Source organism: Epithele typhae (assembly GCF_022376455.1).
Source record: "Epithele typhae strain CBS 203.58 chromosome Unknown BXZ73scaffold_17, whole genome shotgun sequence".
NCBI lineage: Eukaryota > Fungi > Basidiomycota > Agaricomycetes > Polyporales > Epitheliaceae > Epithele > Epithele typhae.
In genome coordinates, this window is record NW_025954208.1 from 70,024 (window position 1) to 95,781 (window position 25,758).

General features: G+C 56.3%; 8 protein-coding genes across 8 annotated transcripts; 5 read left to right on the forward strand and 3 right to left on the reverse strand.

The window, feature by feature from the left end:
• Positions 1 to 149: 149 nt before the first annotated feature.
• BXZ73DRAFT_89361 (clathrin heavy chain) lies at positions 150 to 6,250 on the forward strand (the record flags this gene model as incomplete). Its single annotated transcript, XM_048025247.1, has 21 exons — positions 150 to 233; positions 316 to 481; positions 533 to 981; positions 1,044 to 1,526; positions 1,580 to 2,059; positions 2,110 to 2,340; positions 2,395 to 2,466; positions 2,522 to 3,268; positions 3,321 to 3,905; positions 3,938 to 4,001; positions 4,051 to 4,426; positions 4,475 to 4,526; positions 4,582 to 4,617; positions 4,670 to 4,768; positions 4,818 to 4,872; positions 4,927 to 5,045; positions 5,101 to 5,195; positions 5,249 to 5,411; positions 5,466 to 5,921; positions 5,976 to 6,167; positions 6,224 to 6,250. 21 exons carry the CDS (start codon positions 150 to 152, stop codon positions 6,248 to 6,250), a joined length of 5,031 nt encoding a protein of 1,676 aa, XP_047878870.1.
• Positions 6,251 to 6,634: 384 nt separating this feature from the next.
• BXZ73DRAFT_89362 (ras family-domain-containing protein) lies at positions 6,635 to 7,806 on the reverse strand (the record flags this gene model as incomplete). Its single annotated transcript, XM_048025248.1, has 9 exons — positions 6,635 to 6,765; positions 6,832 to 6,957; positions 7,081 to 7,135; positions 7,182 to 7,220; positions 7,282 to 7,352; positions 7,412 to 7,494; positions 7,553 to 7,604; positions 7,653 to 7,692; positions 7,753 to 7,806. The coding sequence occupies 9 exons, from the start codon at positions 7,804 to 7,806 to the stop codon at positions 6,635 to 6,637; spliced, it is 651 nt and encodes a 216-aa protein (XP_047878871.1).
• A 700-nt stretch (positions 7,807 to 8,506) lies between these two features.
• BXZ73DRAFT_45296 (uncharacterized protein) lies at positions 8,507 to 11,212 on the reverse strand (the record flags this gene model as incomplete). Its single annotated transcript, XM_048019486.1, has 2 exons — positions 8,507 to 9,256; positions 9,299 to 11,212. The coding sequence occupies 2 exons, from the start codon at positions 11,210 to 11,212 to the stop codon at positions 8,507 to 8,509; spliced, it is 2,664 nt and encodes an 887-aa protein (XP_047878872.1).
• A 571-nt stretch (positions 11,213 to 11,783) lies between these two features.
• BXZ73DRAFT_100338 (TRAUB-domain-containing protein) lies at positions 11,784 to 13,489 on the forward strand (the record flags this gene model as incomplete). The annotated part of the gene is made up of 7 exons (XM_048014551.1): positions 11,784 to 11,793; positions 11,843 to 11,893; positions 11,951 to 12,047; positions 12,107 to 12,443; positions 12,508 to 12,582; positions 12,649 to 12,756; positions 12,812 to 13,489. 7 exons carry the CDS (start codon positions 11,784 to 11,786, stop codon positions 13,487 to 13,489), a joined length of 1,356 nt encoding a protein of 451 aa, XP_047878873.1.
• Positions 13,490 to 13,589: 100 nt separating this feature from the next.
• Positions 13,590 to 14,145, forward strand: BXZ73DRAFT_100339 (8 kDa subunit-domain-containing protein; the record flags this gene model as incomplete). Its single annotated transcript, XM_048014552.1, has 4 exons — positions 13,590 to 13,670; positions 13,732 to 13,823; positions 13,889 to 13,983; positions 14,102 to 14,145. The coding sequence occupies 4 exons, from the start codon at positions 13,590 to 13,592 to the stop codon at positions 14,143 to 14,145; spliced, it is 312 nt and encodes a 103-aa protein (XP_047878874.1).
• Positions 14,146 to 15,770: 1,625 nt separating this feature from the next.
• BXZ73DRAFT_45273 (uncharacterized protein) lies at positions 15,771 to 19,410 on the forward strand (the record flags this gene model as incomplete). Its single annotated transcript, XM_048019479.1, has 16 exons — positions 15,771 to 15,844; positions 15,926 to 15,937; positions 15,985 to 16,049; positions 16,113 to 16,140; positions 16,229 to 16,462; positions 16,526 to 16,580; positions 16,644 to 16,655; positions 16,712 to 16,914; positions 17,003 to 17,261; positions 17,383 to 17,473; positions 17,600 to 17,691; positions 17,755 to 17,857; positions 17,913 to 18,155; positions 18,234 to 18,439; positions 18,493 to 18,621; positions 18,676 to 19,410. The coding sequence occupies 16 exons, from the start codon at positions 15,771 to 15,773 to the stop codon at positions 19,408 to 19,410; spliced, it is 2,541 nt and encodes an 846-aa protein (XP_047878875.1).
• A 613-nt stretch (positions 19,411 to 20,023) lies between these two features.
• Positions 20,024 to 23,252, forward strand: BXZ73DRAFT_45215 (cation efflux protein; the record flags this gene model as incomplete). Its single annotated transcript, XM_048019468.1, has 14 exons — positions 20,024 to 20,091; positions 20,149 to 20,335; positions 20,387 to 20,472; positions 20,529 to 20,589; positions 20,638 to 20,889; positions 20,939 to 21,182; positions 21,236 to 21,442; positions 21,498 to 21,591; positions 21,645 to 21,737; positions 21,787 to 21,889; positions 21,942 to 22,020; positions 22,069 to 22,676; positions 22,732 to 22,932; positions 22,986 to 23,252. The coding sequence occupies 14 exons, from the start codon at positions 20,024 to 20,026 to the stop codon at positions 23,250 to 23,252; spliced, it is 2,550 nt and encodes an 849-aa protein (XP_047878876.1).
• Positions 23,253 to 23,557: 305 nt separating this feature from the next.
• Positions 23,558 to 24,843, reverse strand: BXZ73DRAFT_45236 (Rcd1-domain-containing protein; the record flags this gene model as incomplete). Its single annotated transcript, XM_048019471.1, has 6 exons — positions 23,558 to 23,617; positions 23,669 to 23,738; positions 23,796 to 24,085; positions 24,142 to 24,248; positions 24,311 to 24,466; positions 24,528 to 24,843. 6 exons carry the CDS (start codon positions 24,841 to 24,843, stop codon positions 23,558 to 23,560), a joined length of 999 nt encoding a protein of 332 aa, XP_047878877.1.
• Positions 24,844 to 25,758: the final 915 nt, after the last annotated feature.

Genomic DNA, 25,758 nt, shown 5'->3' on the forward strand with positions numbered 1-25,758 from the left:
GCACACACGTCAACTGGCTCAGCCTCCCTCAGCCCGTCTTTCCTCTCATCTTCATCCCCCCATCCCCTCCTTCCCAACGCCCACCGCCCTGCTGCAGGACAGATCTGCGACGGGTACGACACCTCCCTTTCACGACCTAAGCTCCCGCCATGGATATCTCCAAGCCCATCGCGTTCTGCGAACACCTCCAGCTCTCTGCTATTGGTATCCAACCCGCGTCCATTTCCTTCCAGGTCCGTGTCGCACTTTCCATTCCTGTCCCCCTTCTCTCGCACCCGTGGACACGCGTCGCTTACACCCTCACGCATTCTACAGACCCTCACACTCGAGTCCGACCACTTCATCTGTGTACGCGAAAAGGTCAACGAGGCCAACCAGGTTGTTATAGTCGACCTTGCGGACGCCAACAATGTCCTCCGGAGACCTATCACGGCCGATACGGCCATTATGCATCCTCATCAGAAGATCCTCGCCTTGAGGGGTGAGTACACGGTCTCTCTAGATGCTCCCCTTGCTAAGCTCGAGCGTCTAGCCGGTCGCACATTACAGGTCTTCAACATTGAGACGAAGCAGAAGGTCAAGTCTCATGTCAGCAACGAGGACATTGTCTTCTGGAAGTGGATATCGGACTCGACTCTTGGTCTCGTCACCGAGACTTCGGTACACCACTGGTCCATCACCGACCCGACCTCTGCTCCCCAGAAGATCTTCGACCGTCATCCTACCCTCGTCGGCTCTCAAATAATCAACTACCGCACCACCTCGGACGAGAAATGGCTTGTTCTCGTTGGTATATCTGGCAACACTACCAACCCGGCTGCGTTCAAGGTCAAGGGTAACATCCAGCTCTACAGTCGGGAACGTGGAGTTAGCCAGCCCATCGAGGGCCATGCCGCGGCGTTTGCTGAGCTCAAGCTTGACGGATGTCAGAACATGACCAAGGTTTTCACCTTTGCCGTCCGCACAGCAACAGGCGCAAAGGTGTGTTCCGCCTCCTGTACCGTTGTCTGAATGAGGGACCGACCTCTGTCTGCGCCTACTAGCTGCACATCGTCGAGATCGACCACCAAGCACCTGATCCTCCCTTCACTAAGAAGGCTGTTGATGTCTACTTTCCGCCCGAGGCCACGAACGATTTCCCTGTCGCCATGCAGGTCTCCAAAAAGCACGGCATCGTCTACCTCGTCACGAAGTACGGTTTCATCCACCTCTACGACCTTGAATCTGGTGCTTGCATCTACATGAACCGGATATCCGGCGAGACCATTTTCGTCACTGCGGAACACGAGGGCTCCAACGGTATCATTGGTGTCAACAAGAAGGGCCAAGTTTTGAGCGTGTCCGTGGACGAACAGACCGTCATCCCTTACATTCTCGCAACTCTTAACAACACGGAGCTTGCGTTCAAGCTGGCCAGTCGCGCGAATCTCCCGGGCGCTGATGATATGTACATCAAGCAATACCAGCAGCTCTTCCAGAGCGGCCAGTACAGCGAAGCAGCCAAAATTGCGGCCAATTCCCCTCGCGTACGTAGTCATTCTTCTGACGGGTTTGATGTCAGCTCAACCCCTCATCACAGGGCATACTCCGGACGGCGCAAGTCATCGAGTCTTTCAAGCAGGCACCCTCTCCTCCCGGTGGCCTGTCACCCATTCTGCAGTACTTCGGCATTCTCCTGGAGAAGGGGGAACTGAACCAGCTCGAGTCTCTTGAACTTGCTCGCCCTGTGCTCCAGCAAGGTCGCAAGCAGCTTTTGGAGAAGTGGTTGAAGGAGAACAAGCTTACTTGCAGCGAAGAACTGGGAGACGTCGTTAGGCCGTACGACATGACCCTTGCTCTCTCGGTCTACCTGCGCGCGAGTGTTCCCCATAAGGTCATTGCTTGCTTTGCGGAGACTGGCCAGACGGAGAAAATCGTACTCTACGCCAAGAAGACTGGCTACACTCCGGACTACGTCGGCCTCCTCCAGTCCATCATGAGAGTCAACCCCGAGAAGGGCGCCGAGTTCGCCGCTCAGTTGGTGAAGGATGATGCTGGCCCCATGGTTGATGTTGAGCGGGTACGAACGCTATGTGACTATCGAATATTCTGTTCTGATTCCCCTTTCAGGTCGTCGACATCTTCATGTCGCAGAATATGATCCAGCCCGCGACATCATTCCTGCTCGAGGCTTTGAAGGACAACAAGCCGGAGCAAGCCCACTTGCAGACTCGTCTACTCGAGATGAACTTGATGCACGCACCACAAGTAGCAGACGCAATTCTGGTGAACCAGATTCTGACCTACTTCGATCGTTCTCGCGTCGCCAACCTTTGCGAGAAGGCTGGACTTCTTCAACGTGTACGTTACATCGGTGGCGCTGAACGTGCTTTCTATTGACCTATCACATTTTAGGCTCTGGAGCTCTACGAAGACCTAGCGGATATCAAGCGTGTGATCGTCCATATCAATGTTTTCCCTGCCGAGGTACGTCTCATTATTTTCGGCATATGTTGGCTAGTCTGATATAACATGGGGCCAGTGGCTTGTCGACTACTTCAGCCGCCTCACGACCGAGCAGTCTTTCACCTGTATGCAGGAGATGCTCAAGGTTAACATCCGCCAGACCTTGCAGATCGTTGTCCAGATCGCCACGAAGTACTCCGATATCCTCGGTCCCGTCAAGATCATCGAGATGTTCGAGTCGTTCAAGACCTACGAGGGCTTGTACTACTACCTCGGTTCCATCGTCAACCTGTCCACCGACTCCGAAGTCCACTTCAAGTACATTCAAGCGGCGACCCGAACCGGCCAGATCCGTGAAGTTGAGCGCATTTGCAGGGAGAGCAACCACTACAACCCTGAGAAGGTCAAGAACTTCCTCAAGGAGGCCAAGCTGTCCGACCAGTTGCCTCTGATCATTGTCTGCGATCGCTTCGACTTCGTCCATGACCTCGTGCTCTACCTCTACCAGCGCGGCCTCACCAACTTCATCGAGGTGTATGTGACTCGTGTCAACTCTGTCCGCACTCCCCAAGTCATCGGTGGTCTTCTTGACGTGGACTGCGACGAGGCTACCATCAAGTCGCTGCTGGCTTCTGTTCCTGGTAACTTCCCCATCGACGAGCTCGTCCACGAGGTGGAGACTAGGAACCGGCTCAAGCTCATCCTTCCTTGGCTCGAGACCCGTGTGCAACAAGGCAGTCAAGACGCGGCGGTTTTCAACGCGGTGGCGAAGATCTACATTGACTCTAACAGCAACCCCGAGCAGTTCCTCAAGGAGAACAACGTAAGTTTGTCCACATGGATGATGCTCAGGAGCTGACTTGCATCGCCTCCAGCTGTACGAGCCATTGGTGGTCGGCAAGTTCTGCGAGGCGCGAGACCCATACCTCGCGTACATCGCATATGCGAAGGGCTTCTGCGACGAGGAGCTCATCCATATCACCAATGATAACGCCATGTTCAAGCAGCAGGCGCGGTACCTCGTTCGCAGGCGTCAACTTGACCTCTGGCTGCAAGTTCTCCGTTCTGACAACATGCACCGGCGTCAGCTCATCGACCAGATTGTTGCGACCGCTCTTCCCGAGAGCACGGATCCGGCCGATGTTGCTGTCGCAGTTGACGCGTTCTTGAAGGCGGATCTTCCTCTAGAGCTCCTGGAGTTGCTCGAGAAGATAATTTTGGAGCCTTCGCCCTTCAGTGACCACAAGAGTTTGCAGAACCTGCTCATGCTCACCGCCATCCGCGCAGACAAGGGCAAAGTTGTTGGGTATATCGACAAGATCCAGAACTATGACACAGAAGAAATTGCAAGGTTAGCTATCGAGCACGGTTTGTATGAGGAAGCCTTCCTTATCCACAAGAAATATGAGCAACACGCGGCCGCCATCAACGTCCTCGTCGAGCACTCGTATCTCTTGACCGTGGGCAAGATTACGCGAACAAAGTCAACCAGCCTGCAGTGTGGAGTCGCCTCGCCAAGGCCCAGCTGGATGGTCTTCGCATCAAAGATGCGATCGGTATGTACCTCATCTACAACTCACTACGACCTGACTAAACTCCTTCTAGACTCTTACATCAAGGCGGGTGACCCGTCGAACTTCGGCGAAGTCATCGAGATCGCCAGCCGTGCGGGCAAGTTCGACGACCTCGTTCGCTTCCTCCAGATGGCCCGCAAGACACTCCGCGAGCCCAAGATCGACACTGAGCTTGCCTACGCGTACGCGAAGACCGATCGTCTCCATGACATGGAGGACTTCTTGAGTATGACCAACGTGGCAGATGTGCTCGAGGTTGGCGAGAAGTGCTTCGAGGACGAGCTGTACCAGGCGGCGAAGATTCTCTTCACGAGCATCTCTAACTGGGCGCGTCTCGCCACCACGCTCATTTACCTCGGCGAAAGCCAGGGTGCGGTTGAGAGTGCGCGCAAGGCGGGCAATACCCAGTGAGGTCACCCTCATTTCATTCACACCAGTAACTAATACTATTGCAGGGTCTGGAAGCAGGTTCACGCCGCATGTGTGGAAAAGTCCGAATTCCGCCTGGTGCGTGTATATTGTGGATCCCAGAGCCGTCGACTATGCTTACAGTATTGCCCAGGCTCAAATTTGTGGTCTGAACATCATTGTTCATGCGGTGAGTGTCGTTGTTCAAACAAGCTCCGTATGTTTCTCATTGTGATACACAGGAGGAACTGCCAGCTCTGGTCCAGTCATACGAGCGCCGTGGTTTCTTCGACGAGGTTCTGGCTCTTCTCGAGGCTGGTCTGAGCTTGGAGCGTGCACACGTAAGGGTGGCCGTTCAATCGCTGTACACGATGGCTCACGTTACGATAGATGGGTATCTTCACCGAGCTGGCCATCTTGTACAGCAAATACAGGCCTGACAAGCGTAAGTGCTCACCGCTCACCGTCTCCAACGGCATTTTAGCTGAGTAATCGACAGTCATGGAGCACCTCAAGCTCTTCGTCTCCCGAATCAACATTCCCAAGGTCATCAAGGCCGCTGAGCGTGCCCACCTTTGGCCTGAGCTTGTATTCCTGTACATCAAGTACGACGAATTCGTAAGTATACGGCGTTGCAGCTATTACCGACCTTCCATCCTCACACAACTCCCAGGACAACGCCGCCCTCGCCATGATCGAGCGTTCCGCAGATGCTTGGGAGCATAATCAGTTCAAGGATGTCATTGTTCGCGTTGCGAACGTCGAGATGTGGGCGTGTCCGCATCGCTGCACTCGAACTGACACTGACATGCATCATTCAGCTACTACAAGAGCTTGACGTTCTACCTCCAAGAGCAACCTACGCTGCTTACGGACCTGCTCACTGTTCTGATCCCCAGGATTGACCATGCTCGTGTCGTGCGAATGTTCCAGCAGATAGACCACATCCCGTTGATCCGGTCATACCTGATTGCCGTCCAGCATGTAAGGCATTTCGTCGCAACCGTGGTATAAGGTCCTGACGCCATACTCGCACAGCTCAACCTCGAGGCGGTCAACGACGCCTACAACAACCTGCTCATTGAGGAGGAAGACTATAAGACGTTGCGGGATTCCATCGACAGCTTCGACAACTTCAACAACGTCAAGCTCGCGCGCGAGCTGGAGAAGCACGAACTGCTCGAGTTCCGCCGTCTCGCGGCTCACCTCTACAAGAAAAACAGCAAGTGGGAGGAGTCCATTGCTCTGTCGAAGCAAGACAAGCTCTACAAGGACACAATCGTCACTGCTGCCGCCTCCGTGTCGTCTGAAATCGCAGAGGAGCTTCTTTCATACTTCGTCGACATCGGAAACAAGGAGTGCTTCGCGGCGACCCTGTACTGCTGCTTCGACCTGCTACGCGCCGACATCGTCGAGGAGATGTCATGGCAGCACGGCCTCAACGACTTCTACATGCCGTACAAGATCCAGCGGACAAGGTCTCTGGTCGACAAGGTTGGTAGGCTTTGCGTACTTGGTCAATGATGATCACTGAGCCATCTGGTCTAGCTTGCCGCGCTGGAGAAGGAGGTGAAGGAGCGGTCGAAGAAAGACACCGAGAAGGAGAAGCAGGAGGCTGAGCAACCTCTCATCGAGCCCGGCTTCGGCGGCAGGTTGATGCTCACTCAAGGGAACGGCTTCCCCGCTCAGGCGCCGCCGTCCATGATGATGCCCAACGGCACTGGATTCGGCATGCCTCCTGTGAGTACAAATCAGTGTTGCATGACTTAATAGCAATCCTCATTAAGAGTTCACAGGCGATGACGGGTTTCGGCGGTTTCTGATCTGGTCGAGGTCGGTATAGTCGTATATTTGGAGGACTCCATGTAATTCGCACTCATCATGTTCTAGCTATCGTTAATTCTTTATATCTTCTCATCTGTTCGACGTGACCAATGAGGGGATCGTGCTCGAAATTTTGAATCACAACATAAATCGTATCCCCGTAGAGGAAAACAGCGAGAATCAAAATACAAGATGACTCAGTACATGGATAGCAAGGTGCTCAGCAAGACGACTGATTATCCGAAGGTAGGGTATATCTCAAACGGTGTGTGGGATGTGCAATAGTGAAGATGGTATGAGGATGCGACGAACAGGTATAGGTGTAGTGACACGTAACAATAGTCTGTCCAGACAGACGCGAGGTAGCTCAAACGAACGAGAAGCTAGACGATAATGCACCCGCCCTTGCTGCCACCGCCGTAGCCCCCCGCGCCCTTAGATCGTGTGCTCAAAGACACTCGAGCGGCCTCATAGAAGACCTCATTGACCCCACGGTTGTGCTTGGAGCTACATTCTACATGCATGCGCAGATGATGAGACGCAACGCGAAGACGGGAGAGGGTCGTGGCAGAGAACGCACCAAGGTAACGGGACGCCCGTATCCGTCTTGCGACCGTCAACCCCTCCTCATATTGCACTGTGTGCGTGCCGTGGCGAGCTAACTTGATCGCGGTCTCCTGGTCTTCTCGAAGATCGCATTTGAGAGCTGTGGAGACCCGAACGCCCATTGTTGTGACGCGAAGGCATGGTGCGATCGAACACGCACCGACAAGAACCAGCTGTGAGCGAAAGACATGTCAGATTGTACAGTTCGGACACCAAGGAGAACACCGGGCCCAGCGTACCTTCACTCCCGGGCAGTACTCCAGTATCTCCGGGATCCACTAGGAAAAGGTAAGAGGATGGCCCGGCGCACGCGTACTAGCGTACCTTGATCTCCACATTCTCCATTGACGTGGGGTTGTCCACCTGCGGCGGGCGGGCACTGAGAACAGGGTGCAGTAGGCGCAGTGAATGAGGTATTGCTCACTGAGAAGCAGAGCATGATGACATGAGTCTCTGCGTAGCTGAGCGACCTTAAGCGGTCAAACTCCTCCTGTCCTGTGGGCCGAGCAGGGCGTGAGAGGTGCAGGGTAGTGCGTAGAGTGCAGCGGACGGACCAGCGGTATCCCAGAGACTGAGCTCGATGAGCTGCTCGTCGACGTAGATGTCGTGTACAAAGTTTTCAAACACGGTTGGTTCGCTGTTCATTCCGAGGCGCGTCAGACATCTGGGCGGGGGGAGTCGAGCCAGGAACTGACTAGACGTCGGAGAACCATCCGCGGGTGAAAACGTTCAGCAGTGATGTCTTGCCTGTGTCTTTGTTCAGAGCGAGCGCTGAATATAGAAACAGGCACGTACCACAAGCACCGTCTCCGCATACAACCACTTTGCGCTGCATCTAGAGCAGCATACGAGCGTGAGGAATGTGGTGGATATGCTGAGTGACATGCGTGCGTACTGGGCGAGAACGCCCGAAAGGCGGGGCCATGGATGACTTCCTGTATTTTGCCATATTATCTCTTCAGGGGGGAGATGACAGGGGCGGGAAGGATGGGGTAGAACCGGTGCGACGGGTGGAGAGGAAGGGAGGGAGGACGGGAGGGAGAGTGGTGCGGGGCGGGCCGCCGGCTTCAAGCTTCAACGTCAACCCCGCGTCAATTCGCTGGCGCACGCCGTAAACCAGTACTCCAGTACACCAGTACTCGCGTTCATCACTTCTGCCTTCGCCTGCCGCGCCTGCCTACCACCAAGGGCGAACACAAACACCACATGCCTACATGGATTCGTACAAGAGGTTTCATTCTTTGGAGACGTTATGTACATCGGAGACAGAGACTGCCAATACCGGCGATCAACAGTGCTCTTGCACCACTCGACAGACCGGGACAAGATGCAGGGTGGTTCATAAACAGATTGCGCGGGGGTGACGACGGAAATGAAGAACAGAGACAAAGGAACGGGGGGCAGGGGATGTACAACCTGAAGCGGCAAAAAGAGCGAAGATGCACAGTTGCGATCAAACATGGAAATGAGGGAGACGGGATGCTCGCCCTCAGGACGACGTGATATGGGACTTATGAAGGATTAAATTAGGTGCAACAACGAAAACGAGTGGAGATGGACAGCGGACAAACTCACGCCTTCGGCAACATCGTGAAGAACAGCAAAAGAAAGACGGCGCGTCCGACGGAACGCAAAGAGATAGCAAGCAACTAAATCGAAAGCGAAGGGATCGACGAGCCTGCACCGGACGAAAAACCAGTACGCTGAACAGCGTTCGTCGCTCTGCTTTTGTGGTTTGGGTGGTGGTTGTGCCCACGCTGGGGCTGGCACCTATGCTGCGATGACTTGGGGGCCATCTTCTTCTTCATCATGGCCTTCTCCCGCTTCATATCCTTCTTCGACCGACTGCTCTGACCGTTGTGCGACGAACTCGACCCAGAAGCGGGTACGAATGGCGAGCCAAGAACACCATCTCGTGTGGGAAGGAGCGTCGGGGACGATCCGTGCGAGTGACGACCTTTCTTCTTCCGCGCTGACGCGCGAGACATCTTGTCCAGCCCGAGCGGTCGAGGTGGAGTGAAGAGAGACATCCCGCCCATCATTGACCCTATCCCGCGATATGGGAATGCGCCCATGCCGGCATCAGAAGTCCCACCGTCGACCCCGGAAGCGGTAGCACTCTCGCGGGTCCGACGGAAAGTCGCCAGAGGAATACGGTCCCATCTGGACAAGTTGTGCATATGCGGACTGTCTGTGGACTTGACGGGGCTTGACGGTGACGTAACATCGCCGATGTCTGTGTCCTCCTGGAAGGATGGTTCCGAGTCGAGGAGCGACGAATCGAGCACGTCGTCGAGTTCGATAGCCTCGGTCGAAGCATCAGAGGCATACGATTGCTGAGATGGCTCGTGAACCTCTTCGGATGATTCTGTGGGCTGGGGAGGGCCCATGGTAGACATCTGAAGGAGTCCGATGATAAGTGGCCACGCGCAAGAGGAAACTGTGAGACAAATGCTCACTTCTGACGGAGGGATTTGTGCTGAACTGGGCTCGGTAGGTCGCGCAATCCGGATCGGACGAGGGTAAAAACTTGGGACCTCGTTGCCTGGGCTGACGATCGCGGTGCGGACAGTGGCATGAACGTCGTCGACTACAAAGTTGCCCATGACCGGAACGTAGCTCCCTCGTCTCCTCCTCACGCGGACCACAGTCTTCTTCTCCGCCTTCTCCATCTCTATGTCTTCCAGGTCGTCCATGGAAACCCTACCCGCGAGAATGTCTGCAGGACGCGGGGTTGCCGGTGGATGAGATTGGGCTTGGGATGATATGGAAGCAAGGGCAATGCGTGTGCTTGGTGATGCGTGTGTGGGAGGGTCATCAGACGGACTGACAGTGGACATGGGATTGATGGCGGAAATTGTGCTCGGCCACTGGAACAGCATCATCGCGCGGGGATTCGGCAGGCCGTCTGAGTCCACGAGCTCGTCCTCAGTAGTATCTCCGTCACTGTCCAGCATGACAACGGTGCCCGTGTTGGATGAAGTTGCTTCCGAACCAGAGACAGAGGCCATGTCTTCATCTTGATCCGCGGCCTGCATACCAACAGCAAGTCCAAAGGAGTCACCTGAGCGATGGCTAGAGAAGAAGAGCGGGCCATCCCATCCGAACAGGTTGTCCAAATCAACACCGATTTCGAACTCGCCTTCCCCGCGGCGGAGTTGCACGGACGGATCGAGATCCATGAGCAGTAGTGCATCCTCTTCATCGGCAGAGAAATTGGTGATATGCTCGGCACTGTCACCAGGAAAAGCCCGCAGATCGGCATAGTGCGCCTCAGGTGAGGACGCACCAGAGTCAGAGTCCAAGTTGGCAAAGAAGAGATCCGCGTCGAAGGAGGATTCCTCGTCGTCGTCGCTCCAGCCCGTCCCAGGGAACGAGATCCCAATACGACCATCGGCTTCGTCGTCGTCCAGATCGGCATCCACCATCCCACCACCCTCAACGTCGGCCTCCGCATCCGCATCCACGTCATCGTCGTCGTCGTCCTCTTCATCGTCACCATCCTCGGAAGAAGCATCGGACTCACCGCTGTCGGTCGAGTCCTCATCATCCTCTTCATCTGCTCCGACCGACTTTTTACGCGGTTTGATCTCCCACTTTCCTCCTCCTTTTAGCGGCTTTTTGTGGCCAACATGGCTAGGTAAAAGTTTTGTAGAGTGCCGTACGTCGTCCTTGTGTGCGAAGAACTGGTCGTCCGGCTCAGAGTCAGAGTCGATCGAAGAATCGGGGGACTCGGACGAGCTAGATCGAGCAGAGTTACTAGCGGCAGGGACAAATGTCGGGTAGTCCGAAAGCGTGCTGTCGCTTAAATCAGCGAGAGACGAGCTTGGGGCCGGAGCAGGAGGCTGGTGGGGTTTGCGAACGAGGTGCGAGATTCCTGTCGTGCCTCTGGCCTTGTACTCCGAATCGTCCGCAGCCGCTTTCTTCTTCGTGCCGTTTTTTGCGGACAGGGCTTTCGGCGGGCGACCACGCCGCTTGGATTGGGGCCCGACGGTGCCGACGAGTTTTGCGGTGGAGGGACCGGCATCGTGAGGGACGGGACCGAGACGGGCGCCTGAGTGGGTAGGAGTCGTGGGCGGCTTGGGACGCGACTTGAGATTGGGAGGCACTGTGAATTTGATCTTGAGCGGACGCTTGCCTGCGGCGGGTGTATGGGCTGCCGAGGGCGTAAAAGAAGTCGTAGAGGGCGCAGAAGGAAGGGGAGCGGCGGGGACGGTCGCCTTTTTGGGGCACGTGCACTCGCTCTCGCACACCGGGCAGATGTCGTCGAGGTCGTCGTCGTCGTCCTGGAGAAGACTGTGGACCGGGGGCGCGAGGGCACCGGCATTCACGATATGGGCATGAGGAAGCGACATTGGAGGAACTTGCTTTTTCTGGGGATCTGCAGGAGGGGCGGGGCACGTTGTCGTCAGGAAGCAGATCAGGGAGGGAGAGGGTTGAGACGGAGGGAGGAATAGCAATCACAGAACTGGATGGACAAGAAAGCGGGAAGAGATGAAAGGAGCGCGCCAGGGCGTGGCGGGATGCGGGCCGTGGCTGAGACCAGTCAACGGCACAGAGCATGAGGAGGACGGGGACGGTGTTTCGGAAGAGGGCTGGCGACGAGCCGGGCGGTGGATGGTGAACATTGAGCCAGACAACGGGACTCACGTTGAGAAAGAAACTTTTTGGGCATTGTGCGCAAGAGGGCATCTGTCCGTGGGATATATATCCAGGATGGCGGCGTGCGGGCGAGCGTGCGGGGTCGAAGCTGGTGAGCTTCGGAGAGTGAGGCAAAGAGAGCAGCCTCCCAAATCTCCCCGGCGCCTGCGCCCTCCCCGGCCCATCAGCGGCTCCCGCATCCTGCCTTTCTCCGCCCATCACCTCCTCGGCCTCGCATTCTCCCTCTCGTCCTCCCAACTGTCTGCACGCCCGCCGCGTTCGTTCATGACCACCCGTCCGTCGTATTTTCGCGTAGCAAGCTCACCTCTCACGGGCGCCTCCAGGTCTTTCTCTCAAGCAGCAGCTTGCCGAGCTCTCTCAGCCCGCGCCTGTTGGTTCGTCCATCGCCCCCCATCCTCATGTGAGTCGCGCCTAACTTCGTCGATCACCAGACCTCGACCCTGAAGACGCCCTTGCTGCAATCGACGACGCTGAGCATCGATTGTCCATCGATCGTCGCGCCGCCACCGACCACTACATTCCTGTCGCGTGAGTGCTCTTGCGTAGCCTGTCTACTATTCGACATCCCGGTGTTGACCTCCCCCAAGGTCGTCTTCCCTACGTAAATTCCACGACAGCGTCAGCGACCCCAAATACGATGGCATCCGCACGTCGCGCAAGCAACTTTACGACAACGACGACGAAGCAGAGTCTGGTGAAGGGTTTGCGGATGATCTAGAAAGCGATCAAGACGCGCAGGATATCGGTATTATTGAGACTGGAGACGGATATGCGTCCCCGCGTCCGAACACGGAGGGCCCTGCTGTCTCACGCCCGGACACGCGGAAGCATGCTGAGACTGAAGCAGAGGGAGACCTGACATCGAACCTTCGCAAGACCCATGAGGCAGACAAGAAAAAGGGTCTTGCCGTATCGCGTCAAATAGTAAGTCCGTCTTCCAGTGCACCCCGTCCCACGAGAGCGGGGGTTCCTGAACGGCATGCTCTAGGCCATGTGGGATATGCTTCTCGATACGCGCATACAGCTTCAAAAGGCCGTTACGGCGGCCAATTGCTTACCTCAGGTCGGTATTCCTATGTTCAGTGCAACATCCACCATTAGGCATGATACTGACGCGTGATTTTGATAGCCTGACGAGCTGAAAGAGCATCTTTCACATCCTCTTGTTCGTGAAGCACTGGAACACATGCTTGATGTGGCAGAAAACTTCACGGACGAATTGGCTCTATTACAACAAGTGCGTCAGACGGACTGCATGTTCGGCCCCGCTCTCCGCTCATCACATGCTACAGAACCTCCTTCGGGCGAACGAGTCGATAGATCCACCTCCGAGCAAACGACGCAAGGTGGAAGGCGCGCCTGACACGATATCCGAACATGGGGAGGCGATGACGAAGCTCTCAGAGGGCGTGTCAGCACTGGAAGCTTGTTATCACCCATGGGCGGTCGACACACTCTCGAAGTGGTCGGCAAAAGTGCAGGCCGTGGCGCCGAACGTGCTTCTGCCGGACAACAGAGGGTCCTTCCTCCGAGATGGAAAGAGCTCTCGTGTCGGCGTCGTCGGGCTCGTGGACCAGATGTTGGGTGCAGAGCGTACGAAGTTGCTGGATCGCACGCGCAGACGACGAGACGGGAAAACGCGCATCGGACAAACAGCGAGCGAGGGAGGCGACGAAGAACAGGGTATGGATAGAGAGGTGTTCGACGACACGGATTACTACCAGCAGCTGCTCCGGGACGTGATCGTCGCGCGGGAAGGAGACGAGGGGGAGCCACAATGGCAGCAGCAGCAGCGAGAGCGGAAGGCACGGCGGAAGAGGACGGTGGACACGAAGGCGAGCAAGGGGCGCAAGCTGAGGTACGAGGTGCACGCGAAACTGCAGAATTTCATGGTCCCTGTCCCCGTCGCGGGCGGGGAGTGGCACGAAGAGCAGATCGACGGCCTCTTTTCTTCGCTGTTGCAGACATGAACCCTGCTTCTGTATCGTCTCGTATGTAGCATGTCTACCCACATGTACATTCTATCATTACCGTAAAAGCTGACGTGAAGATTTCAAATTCATGTGCTCGATGGTTTCGTATTTTGGTGATGCCCTCAACCTAGGGTTAGGGCTCTGCTCTTCCATCTGCTCGTTGTCTTCTGCCACCATGGTGCACTCCCTCCCCCCCTCCTGCTGGTCCGACTCGCTCACATATTCTTAAAAACGCGCAGATCATTCCTGTGAGGTGTTTCTCGTGTGGGAAGGTGATCGGAGACAAGTGGGTGGCGTACATGAAGCTGCTTATGGATGAGGTCCCGGAGGGGTGAGTCTCGGTTCTTTCCTGTCCTCTCCGACTCTGCGGTCTAATAATGAGTGCTGCGTCTGTAGTGAAGCGATGGATGCGCTGCAGCTGAAGCGGTATTGCTGCCGTCGCATGGTGCTCACGCACGTCGACCTCATCGAAAAGCTCCTGCAGTACAACCGTAAGTCTCTCCGCCTTTATTTTGTCATAACATTTTCTGCCCTCTTTCCCGTCCCTTCTTTTTGCCACCCAGGGGGGAATGCTCTCAATGTCTTTACTGACTGCATCTGTGTTCGCAGCCAACGAGAGGGAAGCCATCACGAAGGAGAGGTTGCAAGGATGAGCAAGCTAGTGTAGAACGCGCAGTCCGTTAGCCGTGCGTGTGTAGACTATCTTGTGTGTAATTATCTCTCTTTCTTTTCTCGCTCGACACTTTGCCCAAAGAGAAGCCCTTCCTGCATGCTATGTACCCACACCTCAACATCGCACAGTCACGTAAGCAGGGCGCAAATGCGGGGTTCGACATTGTGTGGGCAAGTTTCGTGGTGCCGGGGTCTTCGGACTGCCTCCAGGAGCGGGCCGCGGGTGAGAGTGCATTTGTCACAAATGAGCGAGCTCCAGGTTTCTGCTTGGGACATGAACAAATATGCAGGGGGACGTTGACAATGGAGATAATGATGAACGGGAAGTCTGCTGAGACACCATGGGAGTACGATTAGATTAGATGAGATCGAGATCCCGCCCGCGCAGTCCCGCTCTCGCTTCACCTTGCACGTTAACCACTTCCATCTCCCTAGCCCACAATTTGCTCTTATGGCGGGTGCGCAAGAGGCCCTTATTCCAAACCCCCTCACGCCGCTTTCGGTGCTCCACTGCAAAGGTCCACCGTCCTTTCTCCCAGCAGTTTGCTCCCGTACTGCGAGTTTGGCGCGAGATGTTACATAAAGGAATGACTGAAGGAGGAGCACTCACCTCTGTTCGATAAGCACTACTCCGAAGGTGCGTGGGTGGAGTAGCAGGAGGCGCTAGAACGACGATGTGGCCTACACAGCAGGAGATTTCGCAATCGGAGGGCAGTCAGCTCACGGAGTGACTTAGAGGCGCTTCGGAACGCTGAGCCCAGAAGCGCTTCGAAACGTTGGAGAAGGATACTCAGACTGCGAAGAAGGAGGCCAAAGCTGAGGTCAAGGCGAACGCTGCTCCCAAAAAGAAGAAGGTTGCTCGTTCCACAGCACCCATCCCCCTTCCAAGTGGATTGAGCAGAACAAGGGGAAGCACGTCGCTGCTATCCACGGACTCCCACACATCAACTCAGTGGTGTGTAACTCAGTTGGTGTTCGCATCCATTAGATGTCCATTTGAAGAAGGCTGCCAAAATTCTGTGCAGAAGTTTGCGACCGGAGTGTCCGCAACGAAAAACCCTCGAGGCCAGCCACGAGATTGTGGAGATGACTGAGCTGGGGCTGGGGCGTCCCGAAAGGAATGTAGTGGAAATAGAGGCTGCTCTCATTCAGCAGTGCGTATTGGAACGACACCGACGTCACCAAATGCTGGAATCCGAGTGACCAGACGCAGAATTTGGCATACAAGGCGCCTGGGCTCAGAGAGCTCTAGCCTCTGTGCCGAGAGCTTATGTAATTCTGAGGAGGCAAACTGGGCGCGGCCAGTCGACCGCGGCGGGCAGGGAATCGACTTCCCTGGGTTCTGGGGGCAGTGGGCGGCGTGTGCAGGACAGGCAGCGTCCCCGCCCGAACGGGGCTCGGTCGGCGGTGCCAATGCCAGCGAGGCCGTCGTCGGCGGAGAGATTGGCGGGCCTGGCGCGGGGACAGGCGTGAGTAGCCGGCCTCATGCAGAGCCCATCGCGGCTCATTTGGCGCGCCGCTTCCATCCTCCCTCGCCTCTCGCCTCCCTCCCCGTCCTCCATCCCCATATACCCTTTGTGCTCCACCCCCGCGGCAGGAGCCACCAATGTCCTCTTCAAGTCAGCTCGTCGCGAAGCCCAAGCGTCGCAATGCCACTCTCTCCTGCGCAGAGTGCAGAAGGTCGGTCTCAGGCCACCCCCGATTCGAGCTCCGCACCATCCTCATCTCCCGCTCTCTCTGCTTTCCTTCGCCTTCTCGCAGGCTCAAGCTGAGGTCCGCTTCACTTTCTTCGACCAATTCCTTGTTCTTACCTCCCCCAGATGTTCCCGTGTCTTCCCCTGCGCGAGTTGCGTCAAGAAAGGCTGTGCCGCGATCTGCCCTGACGGTGTGTCCCTCTGTCCCATCTTCGTTTACTTTTAGTAAACTGAGCCACGGACGCCACTGGCAGGCTCTTTGACCACGGGTAAAGGCAATCGGTATGTCTTTCTGTCATCTCCGTTCTCTCCGGCCAATCCCACTTTTGGACCCCGCCGCCATCATCCAACGCTGATCTCGTCATCCTAGTTTCGTCCTAGCCAACACCGAAGTCCTCCATGATAAAATCACTAGTCTTGCAAACCGAGTCCGCACTCTTGAAGACGCCCTGTACGATGCCAATTCCCACCTCTCGACCGAACCCCACCCTCTGCTCAGTGATGAGCTCCGCGCGCTCAAACGCCCGCTGGAGAGAGAGTCGCAAGAAGAGCAGGAGCAGGAGCCGGAACCAGAAGTTGTCGAATCCATAAATGTCGGCTCCCTGTGAGTTCTCGCCTTCTCCTCATCTTCTGCACTGCTCTCGCTAACCTAATTTCCGCCGTCCAGATCGATTACCGAGTCCGGTCACACGAAGTTCTATGGGGGCATGGCTAACGCCTGGGTGCGTCGATTTCACCTCCCACGCGGCCCGGTCCTGTCGCCAATGCTCACCCTTCTTCTTTAGTATTTACTGCAGGTATGCGACCCCGCCCATGCTGTAGTTACTTTACCGTCGCTTAGCCACCTATATAGAATGAAGCAGGCAGCGAGGAGGAGGACGATAGCCCCCAGATGCAACTACCGACAGAGATCCCGTGGCTCAGCCATTCATTCCCCTTCTACGCGGCCGTGAGCGAAACAGCTCCCGGCATCCGTACCTCTGTCCTGGGGGCCCTTCCCGACCACGCGAGAGCCCGCGAGCTTGTCAACCTCTATTACAAACATGCTGCGTGGATGTACGTCGCACCGATCCATCTCGACTGCCGGCTCCTTCCACCATACCACCCGTGATTGTCTCACTCACCGATCCCATTTGCCGCACAGGTACCACCCGATCCGTGAGGCCGAGTTCGAGGAGGTCGTCTTCGCGCCCCTATACGATCAGCGCATGGACGGCGACTGCTCTCCAATGGCCTCCCATCGCATCGCCGTCTTGTGTTTCGTCCTCGCGCTCGGCGCACTCCTGGACCTCGACAAGCCCCCACTCTCGGCCGAGGCTGCCCGCTACTTTCAGCTAGGTCGCGCCGCTCTCAGCATCGACTCCATCCTGGAGTCGCAGTCCATCCCGGCCATCCAAGCTCTGGTGCGTGATCCCCCGAGCCTCTTATAAAGGGGGCCGGCTGGGCGGCAGCGCGGTAACCCTCGCACCGTTGCCACGCCTTCGCACCGATGTCCACGGATCGTTGCTCATCCCACGTGGACAGATACTCATGTGCCAATACATGTTCTATTCTTTTGTCGATGGCCCTCGCTGGGCTCTCATGGGCGTCGCGGTCAAATTAGCCCAGAGCGTGAGTGTTGAGAAATTGTCTCGGGCAACTTTCACGGCTAATCTTTCCCTGTCCGCCAGCTCGGGTTGCGTGCGTTTTCGTTAACAACCCTCTTTCGTCTCGCCATCATCTAACCGATAACTCTCCCCAGATCGCGATAGCGGGCGGTGGAATCTAGATCCGAAAGAAACTAATAGACGGCGCTCGCTTTTCTACGAGCTTTATACGTATGATTCATGGCAGGTTCGTGCCAAGTCTCCTGATGCCCGAGCGGTACTAATGACCCCTCAAAAACGATGTGATCAGAGTTTAACTTATGGTCGACCCCCCTCCTTTGCCAACTCGTTTATTGATTGCCAAATGCCCGACGAGATTACCAAAAATGACGGAGGAGAGGTAGAAATGACCTGTAAGTCTCATTTCCGTTTACACCCACCTCAGATCGGCTAAGAAAGCTTGTGCAGTTGACGCGTGGAAACACCGATATTCATTCAAGTGCTTGAGCGTGGTGCACGAGCAGTGCTTTGGTGCAAAAGTCCCCCGCTATCACGGCGTCACCGAACTCGACAAGAAGGTCCGCGACTTTTACGTCCCGCCTTCTCTCCGCGTACCGGGTTTCGGAGGCGCGTCCCATGAGGGCCCACATATGCAACCGTCTGTGCAGCTCACCATGCAACGTTGCTGTGCATTCTGTATTCGAGAGATCTGTGCGTACAGCGCTCATCCAGGGTCGATGGCCAGTGTGAACTCTCACTGACCTGGGAATTCGCCTCGCAAACTCTTAGCGGTGTTCTACATGCATCGGGGCTTCTTCGCGAAGGCGTTGGAAGATAGCCCGGGCGACCCGCTCGGCAGCAAGTACGCGCCCTCAGTCCTTGCCGCTTACAACAGCGCGTGTTCGTTTGTCGGCCTAGTCCATACCCTCTATGCTCAGCATCCGGCTTTGACGGAGCGCATGTGGTTTTTCTTCACTCACGTCTTCTCATGCGCTGTACGTCACATCATCATATATCTTCCCTAGGCGTTTCTGATGATTGCCGGTAGATTGTCCTCGGATCTATCGCCACCAAATGTCCCTCTATGGCCCTTGCGCCGTCTGCTCTCTCTAACCTTGACGCTGCCCTCAACTTGTTCAACAATGTCTCGTCCAACCCAGGGGCTGCCAAAGTTTTGGTGAGTGCGTTATTGATGTCGTTCCTGCATTGAGTGACATTCCACATCTCGTAGCCTGTACTACGGAAGCTCAAGGCTCGCGCGGTTGCCGCAAAACAGTCGATAGGGACAGCGCCGTCTCAAATGAGCCCGCATAGCGTCTCATCGAGCGACAGCGTCATCAAAGAGGAAGATGACGAGCTAGCCGCGCTCGGTGGGAAGACCCGGCTTGTCTCGAGGAAGTCTCCGGGGCCCGTCCCGTCGACGCCCTCCCCTCAAGGGTCCTCGCAGCAGTCGATGAGCCCCGTGGAGCACAACCCACAGCTCTACAACATGTCCCCCGAGATGGAAGTGCAGCCGATGTTGCCGGCGGCCGACGCCTCATCGCCCGTGAGCGTCGAGAGCGGTGGCAGGCACGCGCAGTGGAACGGTGGCTACGCGCAGGCCTCGGAGGTGTACGGCTACCCGTACCCGCCGCACGACCTCAACCAGTGGTCCCAGCAGCCGCAGCACCACCCTCAGGCGCACATGGAACCCCAACACGTACACCAGCCGCCGCCGCATCCACACGCGCACTCTCACTCGCATCAGCACATGCACGGACAGATGAACTCCCACCCTTTGACCGTCGACATGGGCTACGGTGTATACCAGCAGATGGGGCACGGAGGGCAGATGAACGGGCACCCGCAACACCCGCAGTACGTACCACATTCGCCGGTGCAGCATATGGGCGGACAGCAGATGCACCACCCGTCCGACCCCACGACATCGTGGCACTATTTACTCGCTCAGTTCAATCAGGATTAGGTGGCATGGTTTGTACTTGGATTGGGTTTTTGGGGCGCCTGTACATTGGTTTAGCTGCCGTCGTTGTATTTGGTATTTGTGAGCATGAGACGTGTAGGATACAGGGCGCTGTAATAGTATTCTCCCTCTCATTTTATCTCGCAGCTCTTTCCCCATGTCCGATAATGCCACGTCGCGTGTACTCTGCTGCAGACACGTCGTTGCTCTGGGCAATGGAGTGTGGTTACGTTCTCCGATAGCCATGGTACTGGTACTTACCTAGTGCGAGCCGCTTGACACCAGATGATCCATATGCATCCCACGAGATGAGGAGAATTTCGAGGGCGAAGACACCGCGATGTGATTTGTCTTGTACAAAGTGGAGAGTTTGTGAGATGCTGCAGACCAAGTGAAGCTTAGGAAGTGCCCAAGGTTGAACAGGCACTCGTAGCGCTCGTGGCTGCGCGCCACGCGGGGGGCGACAGCGCGCCATCCGCTCGTCCTCGACGGCTTCCAGTGCGTCCCCGACGTCTCCCAGCTCTGGGCGACAGCGCCCAAACTCTTCTTCACAGTTCTTATATTCGACATCACCTGACGCCGCGGAGTAGTTCTACAACCCTTCGCCTGCGCCGGTATGGACACTGTCGACTCGCGCACGCGAGGCAAGATCTCTCTTCACTCCACTGGGACTCCCAATTCTTCGTACGTTCCCGCCACTCTCATCCTTGTCGTGCTTGCTGTACTTAAACTCTGCTCTAGCGCTGCCCTTTCCAACCGGCTTCTAGCCGACGTACTCCTCGTCCTTGCGCTCAACGCAGGCAAAGACTACCTCCTCGCTGATGTAGGCGTATTCTGGGTCCTTGTCCGTGTTCTGGCGTGTGGTGGGTTTGTCGCGATCATATGGTTCTTGACGTCGGGGGGTTTACACACGAAGCGGGCCACCGAGGTATGTGATCCCTGCGCTCGACGGATTGCTTGTCTCTCATGACATACCAAGTGGTCCGTTGTCGGCATGTCCTCCTTGCTGCTATTCCTTCGATACGCGGGGCTGTTCACCGCGCTCTATCGTCTGCCTTCCACTCGGTGCGTCCCAATTGCCATGTGTTTATCTCCTCTCTGAAAACGCGCACGACCTTCAGTGCCATCCTGTTCACCCATTTCTCCCCCATGTGGTTGAAGCAGTTGATGTCCTTCACCTCGGTGCGCCTCCCCAAAGCTTTCGTCTGATATTATCTGACGTACGTACAGGTCAAACGCACGACTGCTGTGATTCTCTCCCTTCTAGCCTCATTCCTCTGGGATTCCCGCTTTTCCCCGGGTGAATTCGGAGCCGTGCTCCCTGCTTATGGTGCAATTGCCGTCGAAGCAATCGCGCGGACGGCATATGCGCACACCGAAAGCGTTTTGTCTCCCTCACTGGGCCAGTCGGCGTCGGCGATCATCAGCATGCTCGGCGCATGCGTGTTCAGTCTCCCACTGTACATGCTCAGACATCTACTGGTGAGCAAGCATCCCCCATATTGGCATCCCAAGCTCATTTGGTCGCAAGCTCTCCGACTACAGTCACCCAATGCCCACTTTGTCTGCACTGGCAGTCCTCCCCTTTCTTGCTTACGTCGTCCTTTATCATGACCCTCGAGCGTCCATCAGCACTTCCACCGCGATCACCTCACCCCGCTATGTCGTGCTTTCGTATGTAACCACCTACGCATCTGCCGTTGTCCTCGGCTTCTTGGCATTCGGTCATTCGCCTAGATTCGTCGACATCATGATACCCGCCATGCTGTTGTATGGTATGTGTGGATTCTCTTGCGCTGTGTTGGGAGCTCACTCTACTGTGACATAGGTCTGTATCCAATACCCGCTGAACCCTCAGCCAAGGCCGGAAACTATTACGCATCTACGACAAAACTGATGCGAGCCTACCTGAAGGACATCCTCTCTAACCCTGAGTCACGCAAGATATTCTACTTCCTGATGCTTAATATGTGCTATATGTTGGTGCAGATGCTTTACGGCATCTGGACAAACAGCCTTGGTCTCATCTCAGACGGTATGTCGGTGCTACCTGTCTGCCATATCACTATTCTAACATCGTCAACGAATAGCGATCCACATGGCGTTCGACTGCATGGCAATTGGCGTGGGCTTGATTGCCTCCGTTATGGCGCGCTGGCCACCTAATGAGAGGTTCACATATGGGTACGCTCTGCGTTTGGCTGACAATTTCCTGAGGTACTGACTCCGTGTTACAGTTATGGGCGCATTGAAACCCTTTCTGGGTTCGCCAATGGTATCTTTCTCGTCCTTATTTCAGTATTCATTGTGTTCGAAGCCATTCAGCGCTTGTGCGTTTCTTCATCTATGCATCCGTGTAGCTTCACTGACATCTGGCAGACTGGACCCTCCGGAGATGAACACCAGCCAATTGTTGCTGGTCAGTTCTCTGGGATTGGGTGTCAATCTATTCGGCATGTTCGCGATGGGCGGGCATCACCACGTCAGCTACTACCATGGTGCTCGTCCCACAGTGTCACTGATTTACACTTTAGGGAGGACATTCACACTCGCACTCGCATGGCCATGGGCACAGTCATGCTCCCTCCCTTCAACCTCCCATAAATTCACCGAGTCATAGTCATGTACATGATCATGCACATGACCACGGACACGGGCAAGAGCATGGGCACGACGACCACGGGAATGACCACAGGCACGATCATGGTCCTGTTCATAGTCACAATCATGATCACGACCATGAACATGGTCCTGGGCACGAGCACAGCCATACACACGACAACAGTCACTCGCATTCGCACTCTCACTCCCCCGATGCTCATTGCGACGACCATTCTCATCCGGGCGAGCCATCCCACATCCAATCTCATACTATCCCTCATTCACACTCCGAACCACATTCCCACTCCCATTCATCGGGGCACAGTCACTCGCACTCGCACTCATTCTCACCCAGCTTCACCGAAGATCCCCCTTCACCCATTACCCCATCTAGCTCGCGCCCAGGCCTGCACTCTCGTCACCAGTCCCTGGAGATCAAAGTCGAGCCCGTTCCGCACCTCCTCCACCCCGCTCACGGGCGACTGCAGAGCGAAGCGGCCCTGCCCTCGCCCATCACTCCGAACTACAAGTTCGGCCACGACGACCACTTCGAGACGCACCACTCGTCCGGATCTGCGCCGAATCTTCACGATCACAGCCATGCCCATGGCCACGCCCACGAAGGGCATAGCGACAATATGCGCGGCGTGTTCCTCCACGTCATGGCGGTACGCGCATTCGCTTTCTGCGCATCGCGCCTTCGTTGACCACAGCGGCTTCCAGGACACGCTCGGGTCTGTCGGTGTCATCATCTCGACGCTTCTCATCCAGTATTACGGCTGGACGGGTTTCGACCCGATCGCCTCGCTCTTCATCGCGATCCTCATTGCTGCCAGCGTCATTCCTTTGGTGATCGACACCGGTAAAGTGCTTGCTTTGGACCTAGACTCCAAGGATTCTTCCGTCCGCGCCGCACTGACCGAGGTAAGCTCGGCTGTCCACCTCCTTACACGTCGTGCCCTAACCACGCCCGTCAGCTTGGGACTACCGAAGGCCTCGTGTCGTACTCCGCGCCCCGCTTCTGGCCCAAGGACTCTGCAAGCGTGATCGGCACGATCCACGTCCAGCTCGGGCCCTCCGCCTCCTCGCTGGACCCCGGCGGTCCCCACTCTTCCGTCCGCCCCTCGTTCGCAAACGTCGAGCGCGTCGTCGAGCGCGTCGACAAGCTGCTCCGGAGCCGCATCCCAGGGCTCGAGGAGCTCACGATCCAGGTCGAGGACCCGGCGTCGGCCTACCGAGACTGACAGCAAGCTGTTCATATATAGACGTGTACTATACTACATTGTGGTAACGTCGGTGCGACCAACTGCGAGATAAACCCACGCGCGAATTCTATCTACGGGCGACAAGACTGCGAGCGATTAGGTACAATTCGTAGTGTGAGACAGTCCCTGGGCTCCCTGACCCTCTGCCACCAACGACGACCGTAGGTGTCTGGGTTCCACGGCCGCGTGTAACGGACGCCGAGAGCGTGCATCCTAGAACGTAGTAAAACAAAACAAAATACAAGCAACCTGGGCCAATGTCCGTGAATCCACTTGCGTGATCGTTACTGCTCGTTGAGGTTGTTAAGCAACGTAGTGAGGCACCTCTTCGTGACCATGTCGCCCTGCGAGCACATATGAGTATTGTGAGCGTGTAGAATGTGACTACTTCGTACCTTGAGGAGAGCGTTGAAGGTGTTGTCACGAAGAGGCTCCGGCAAACAAGCCCTGAGCGCCTCGCGAGCCCTAGGTGGCGTTAATATCCGGGACGATGGGATCTAGGCCAAAATTACTATGACGTACCTCAGGTTGTCGCTCAGGCGGAGGTAGCAGCGGACGACGTGCTTGAGGAGGCGCACCGCCTGCGTCTCGACGAGCTGGTTGACCATGTTGCTGAGCACGGTGCCGACGGCGTAGAACCGCTCGTAAGTGTGGCAGATGTACGTGAGCCCGGTTTCGTCGAGGAGGATCTTCTGGACGATGAAGATGGCGACCGTCTTCGACAGCTCCGAGCCGGTCTCCATGATCCGCAGGCAGAGCGGGATGATCTCCGTGGAAAGCAGGAAGTGAATCACGGGCGTGTTGTCGTTTTGCTGCGGTGGCGACCGGGCTCAGCGGGTGAGAGGAGGGGGTCAGGGCAAAGGCGTACCTTGACCAAGGCTCCGATGACTCCAAGAGAAGTGAGGCGCAGGTATTCGAAGGGGCGCGTTTTTGAGGTGGTGTTCAGGAATGGGTATAAGAAAAGGGGGATATGAGCTAGGCAGGTGAGGTTAGACTCCACATGCTCGCCAAATGAACACTGGGGCGAGAGAACGCACCGTTGAGGAATAATTGACGGGTCTCCGGGTGAGAAGCTACACATTGCAAGAGAGCGAGAGCGTTGCAGACACGATTTGATACATGGGCCGTTAGATTAGGAGGCGACAGGAGCGGATAGACGGATACGATTTCTTGCAAAAGAGCGGGCATGATACCTAGCCGAACATGAGTCTCCGCGTTACCGCCGCGTGCGAGATAAGATGGGGAAGGGCGTACCGAAGGAGTGCCACAAAACGAGAGCGAGGTCGTCATACTGCTCCCTCTTCTTGCTCAACTCCAGGAGTGCGCTCTCGCGGGTTTGAGAGTCGAGGAGATCGATCACGAGGCTGTAGATCTTGCCCTCCTCGTTCACGCCGAGCGGGTGGGTGGCGATCCCACCGAGGAAGACCCCTTGGTGTGGGGTGGGCTGAGAGAGTGGCGGGAGGGAGGTGGCGGAGGAATCGGCGTAAGACGGGACCCCGCGCCCGTACGGGTTGTACTGCAGGTTGTGTTGCATGTAGGAAACGGGCTTGGGAGAGATAAGCCCCGCCATGGGGAGAGCCTGTGTGGTCTGCACGTTGGACGTGGGGAGGAGGATGGCGTTGTGGAGGTCGAGGGGGAGGACGGGGCGCACTGCCGTCGCCGCCGAGTCCGCCAGGACCAACTAGACGCCTGCCTCTGCCTCGCTTAGTCAGCGCCTGTGGCACCGGCAGGCACAACTCGAAGGAAGCATATCCAAGAGAGCGCATCTATTCGAAAGTGCAAACTATCTAAGGTATGCCCAGCACAGACTCGACTACGTGTGATTCGTGTGACGCATCACGTGCAAGTGACCAATAAGTCCTGGACAAGTCTGGCGTCAATGCTGACATTAGCGCGCATTGTGCGCGACAGTCTACATCAAGTCTACATACGCAGTCTCCAAACTGTACAGTAGAGGAATAGTGCTATAAACGGCTGTGTTGCAGACTGGCTGACTCGGGAGGTGCTGGAGCAGTGGAAATGAACTGCGAAACGGGAGCTAAACATACCGTGCACTGAGGAAAGCGCTGCACGAGCGACAGGACGACGGTGACACAGGACTGGTTTGACCATGTGGGAGTCGTGATAGAAGCAAAGGTAAGCTACGGGCGAAGAGAACGGCGGCACGGAACTTCTGTTCGCATGCAGGTCCTAGTCACTGCCAGGTTAGGTGAGCAGGCTATGACAACATACGTGCCACATGCCATATCCTCATCCACCACAGATCTAGCGCGGTGCTCGCCGTACATGGCGCAGTGCCATCGGACTCGTCCAACGTGTCTTCGAGGGGAGCCGAGCTGAGAGCATCATCAAGCCCTTCTTGCAGGCCCGGGCTCTTGCTGCGCTCTCAACGCACTTATAAGCCCCGGCTTTCCGTTTCGACTCCAGCCCCTCGCACCCCACGACCGTTGACGGTCCACAGAACAGGCAAGACTACCATCGACAT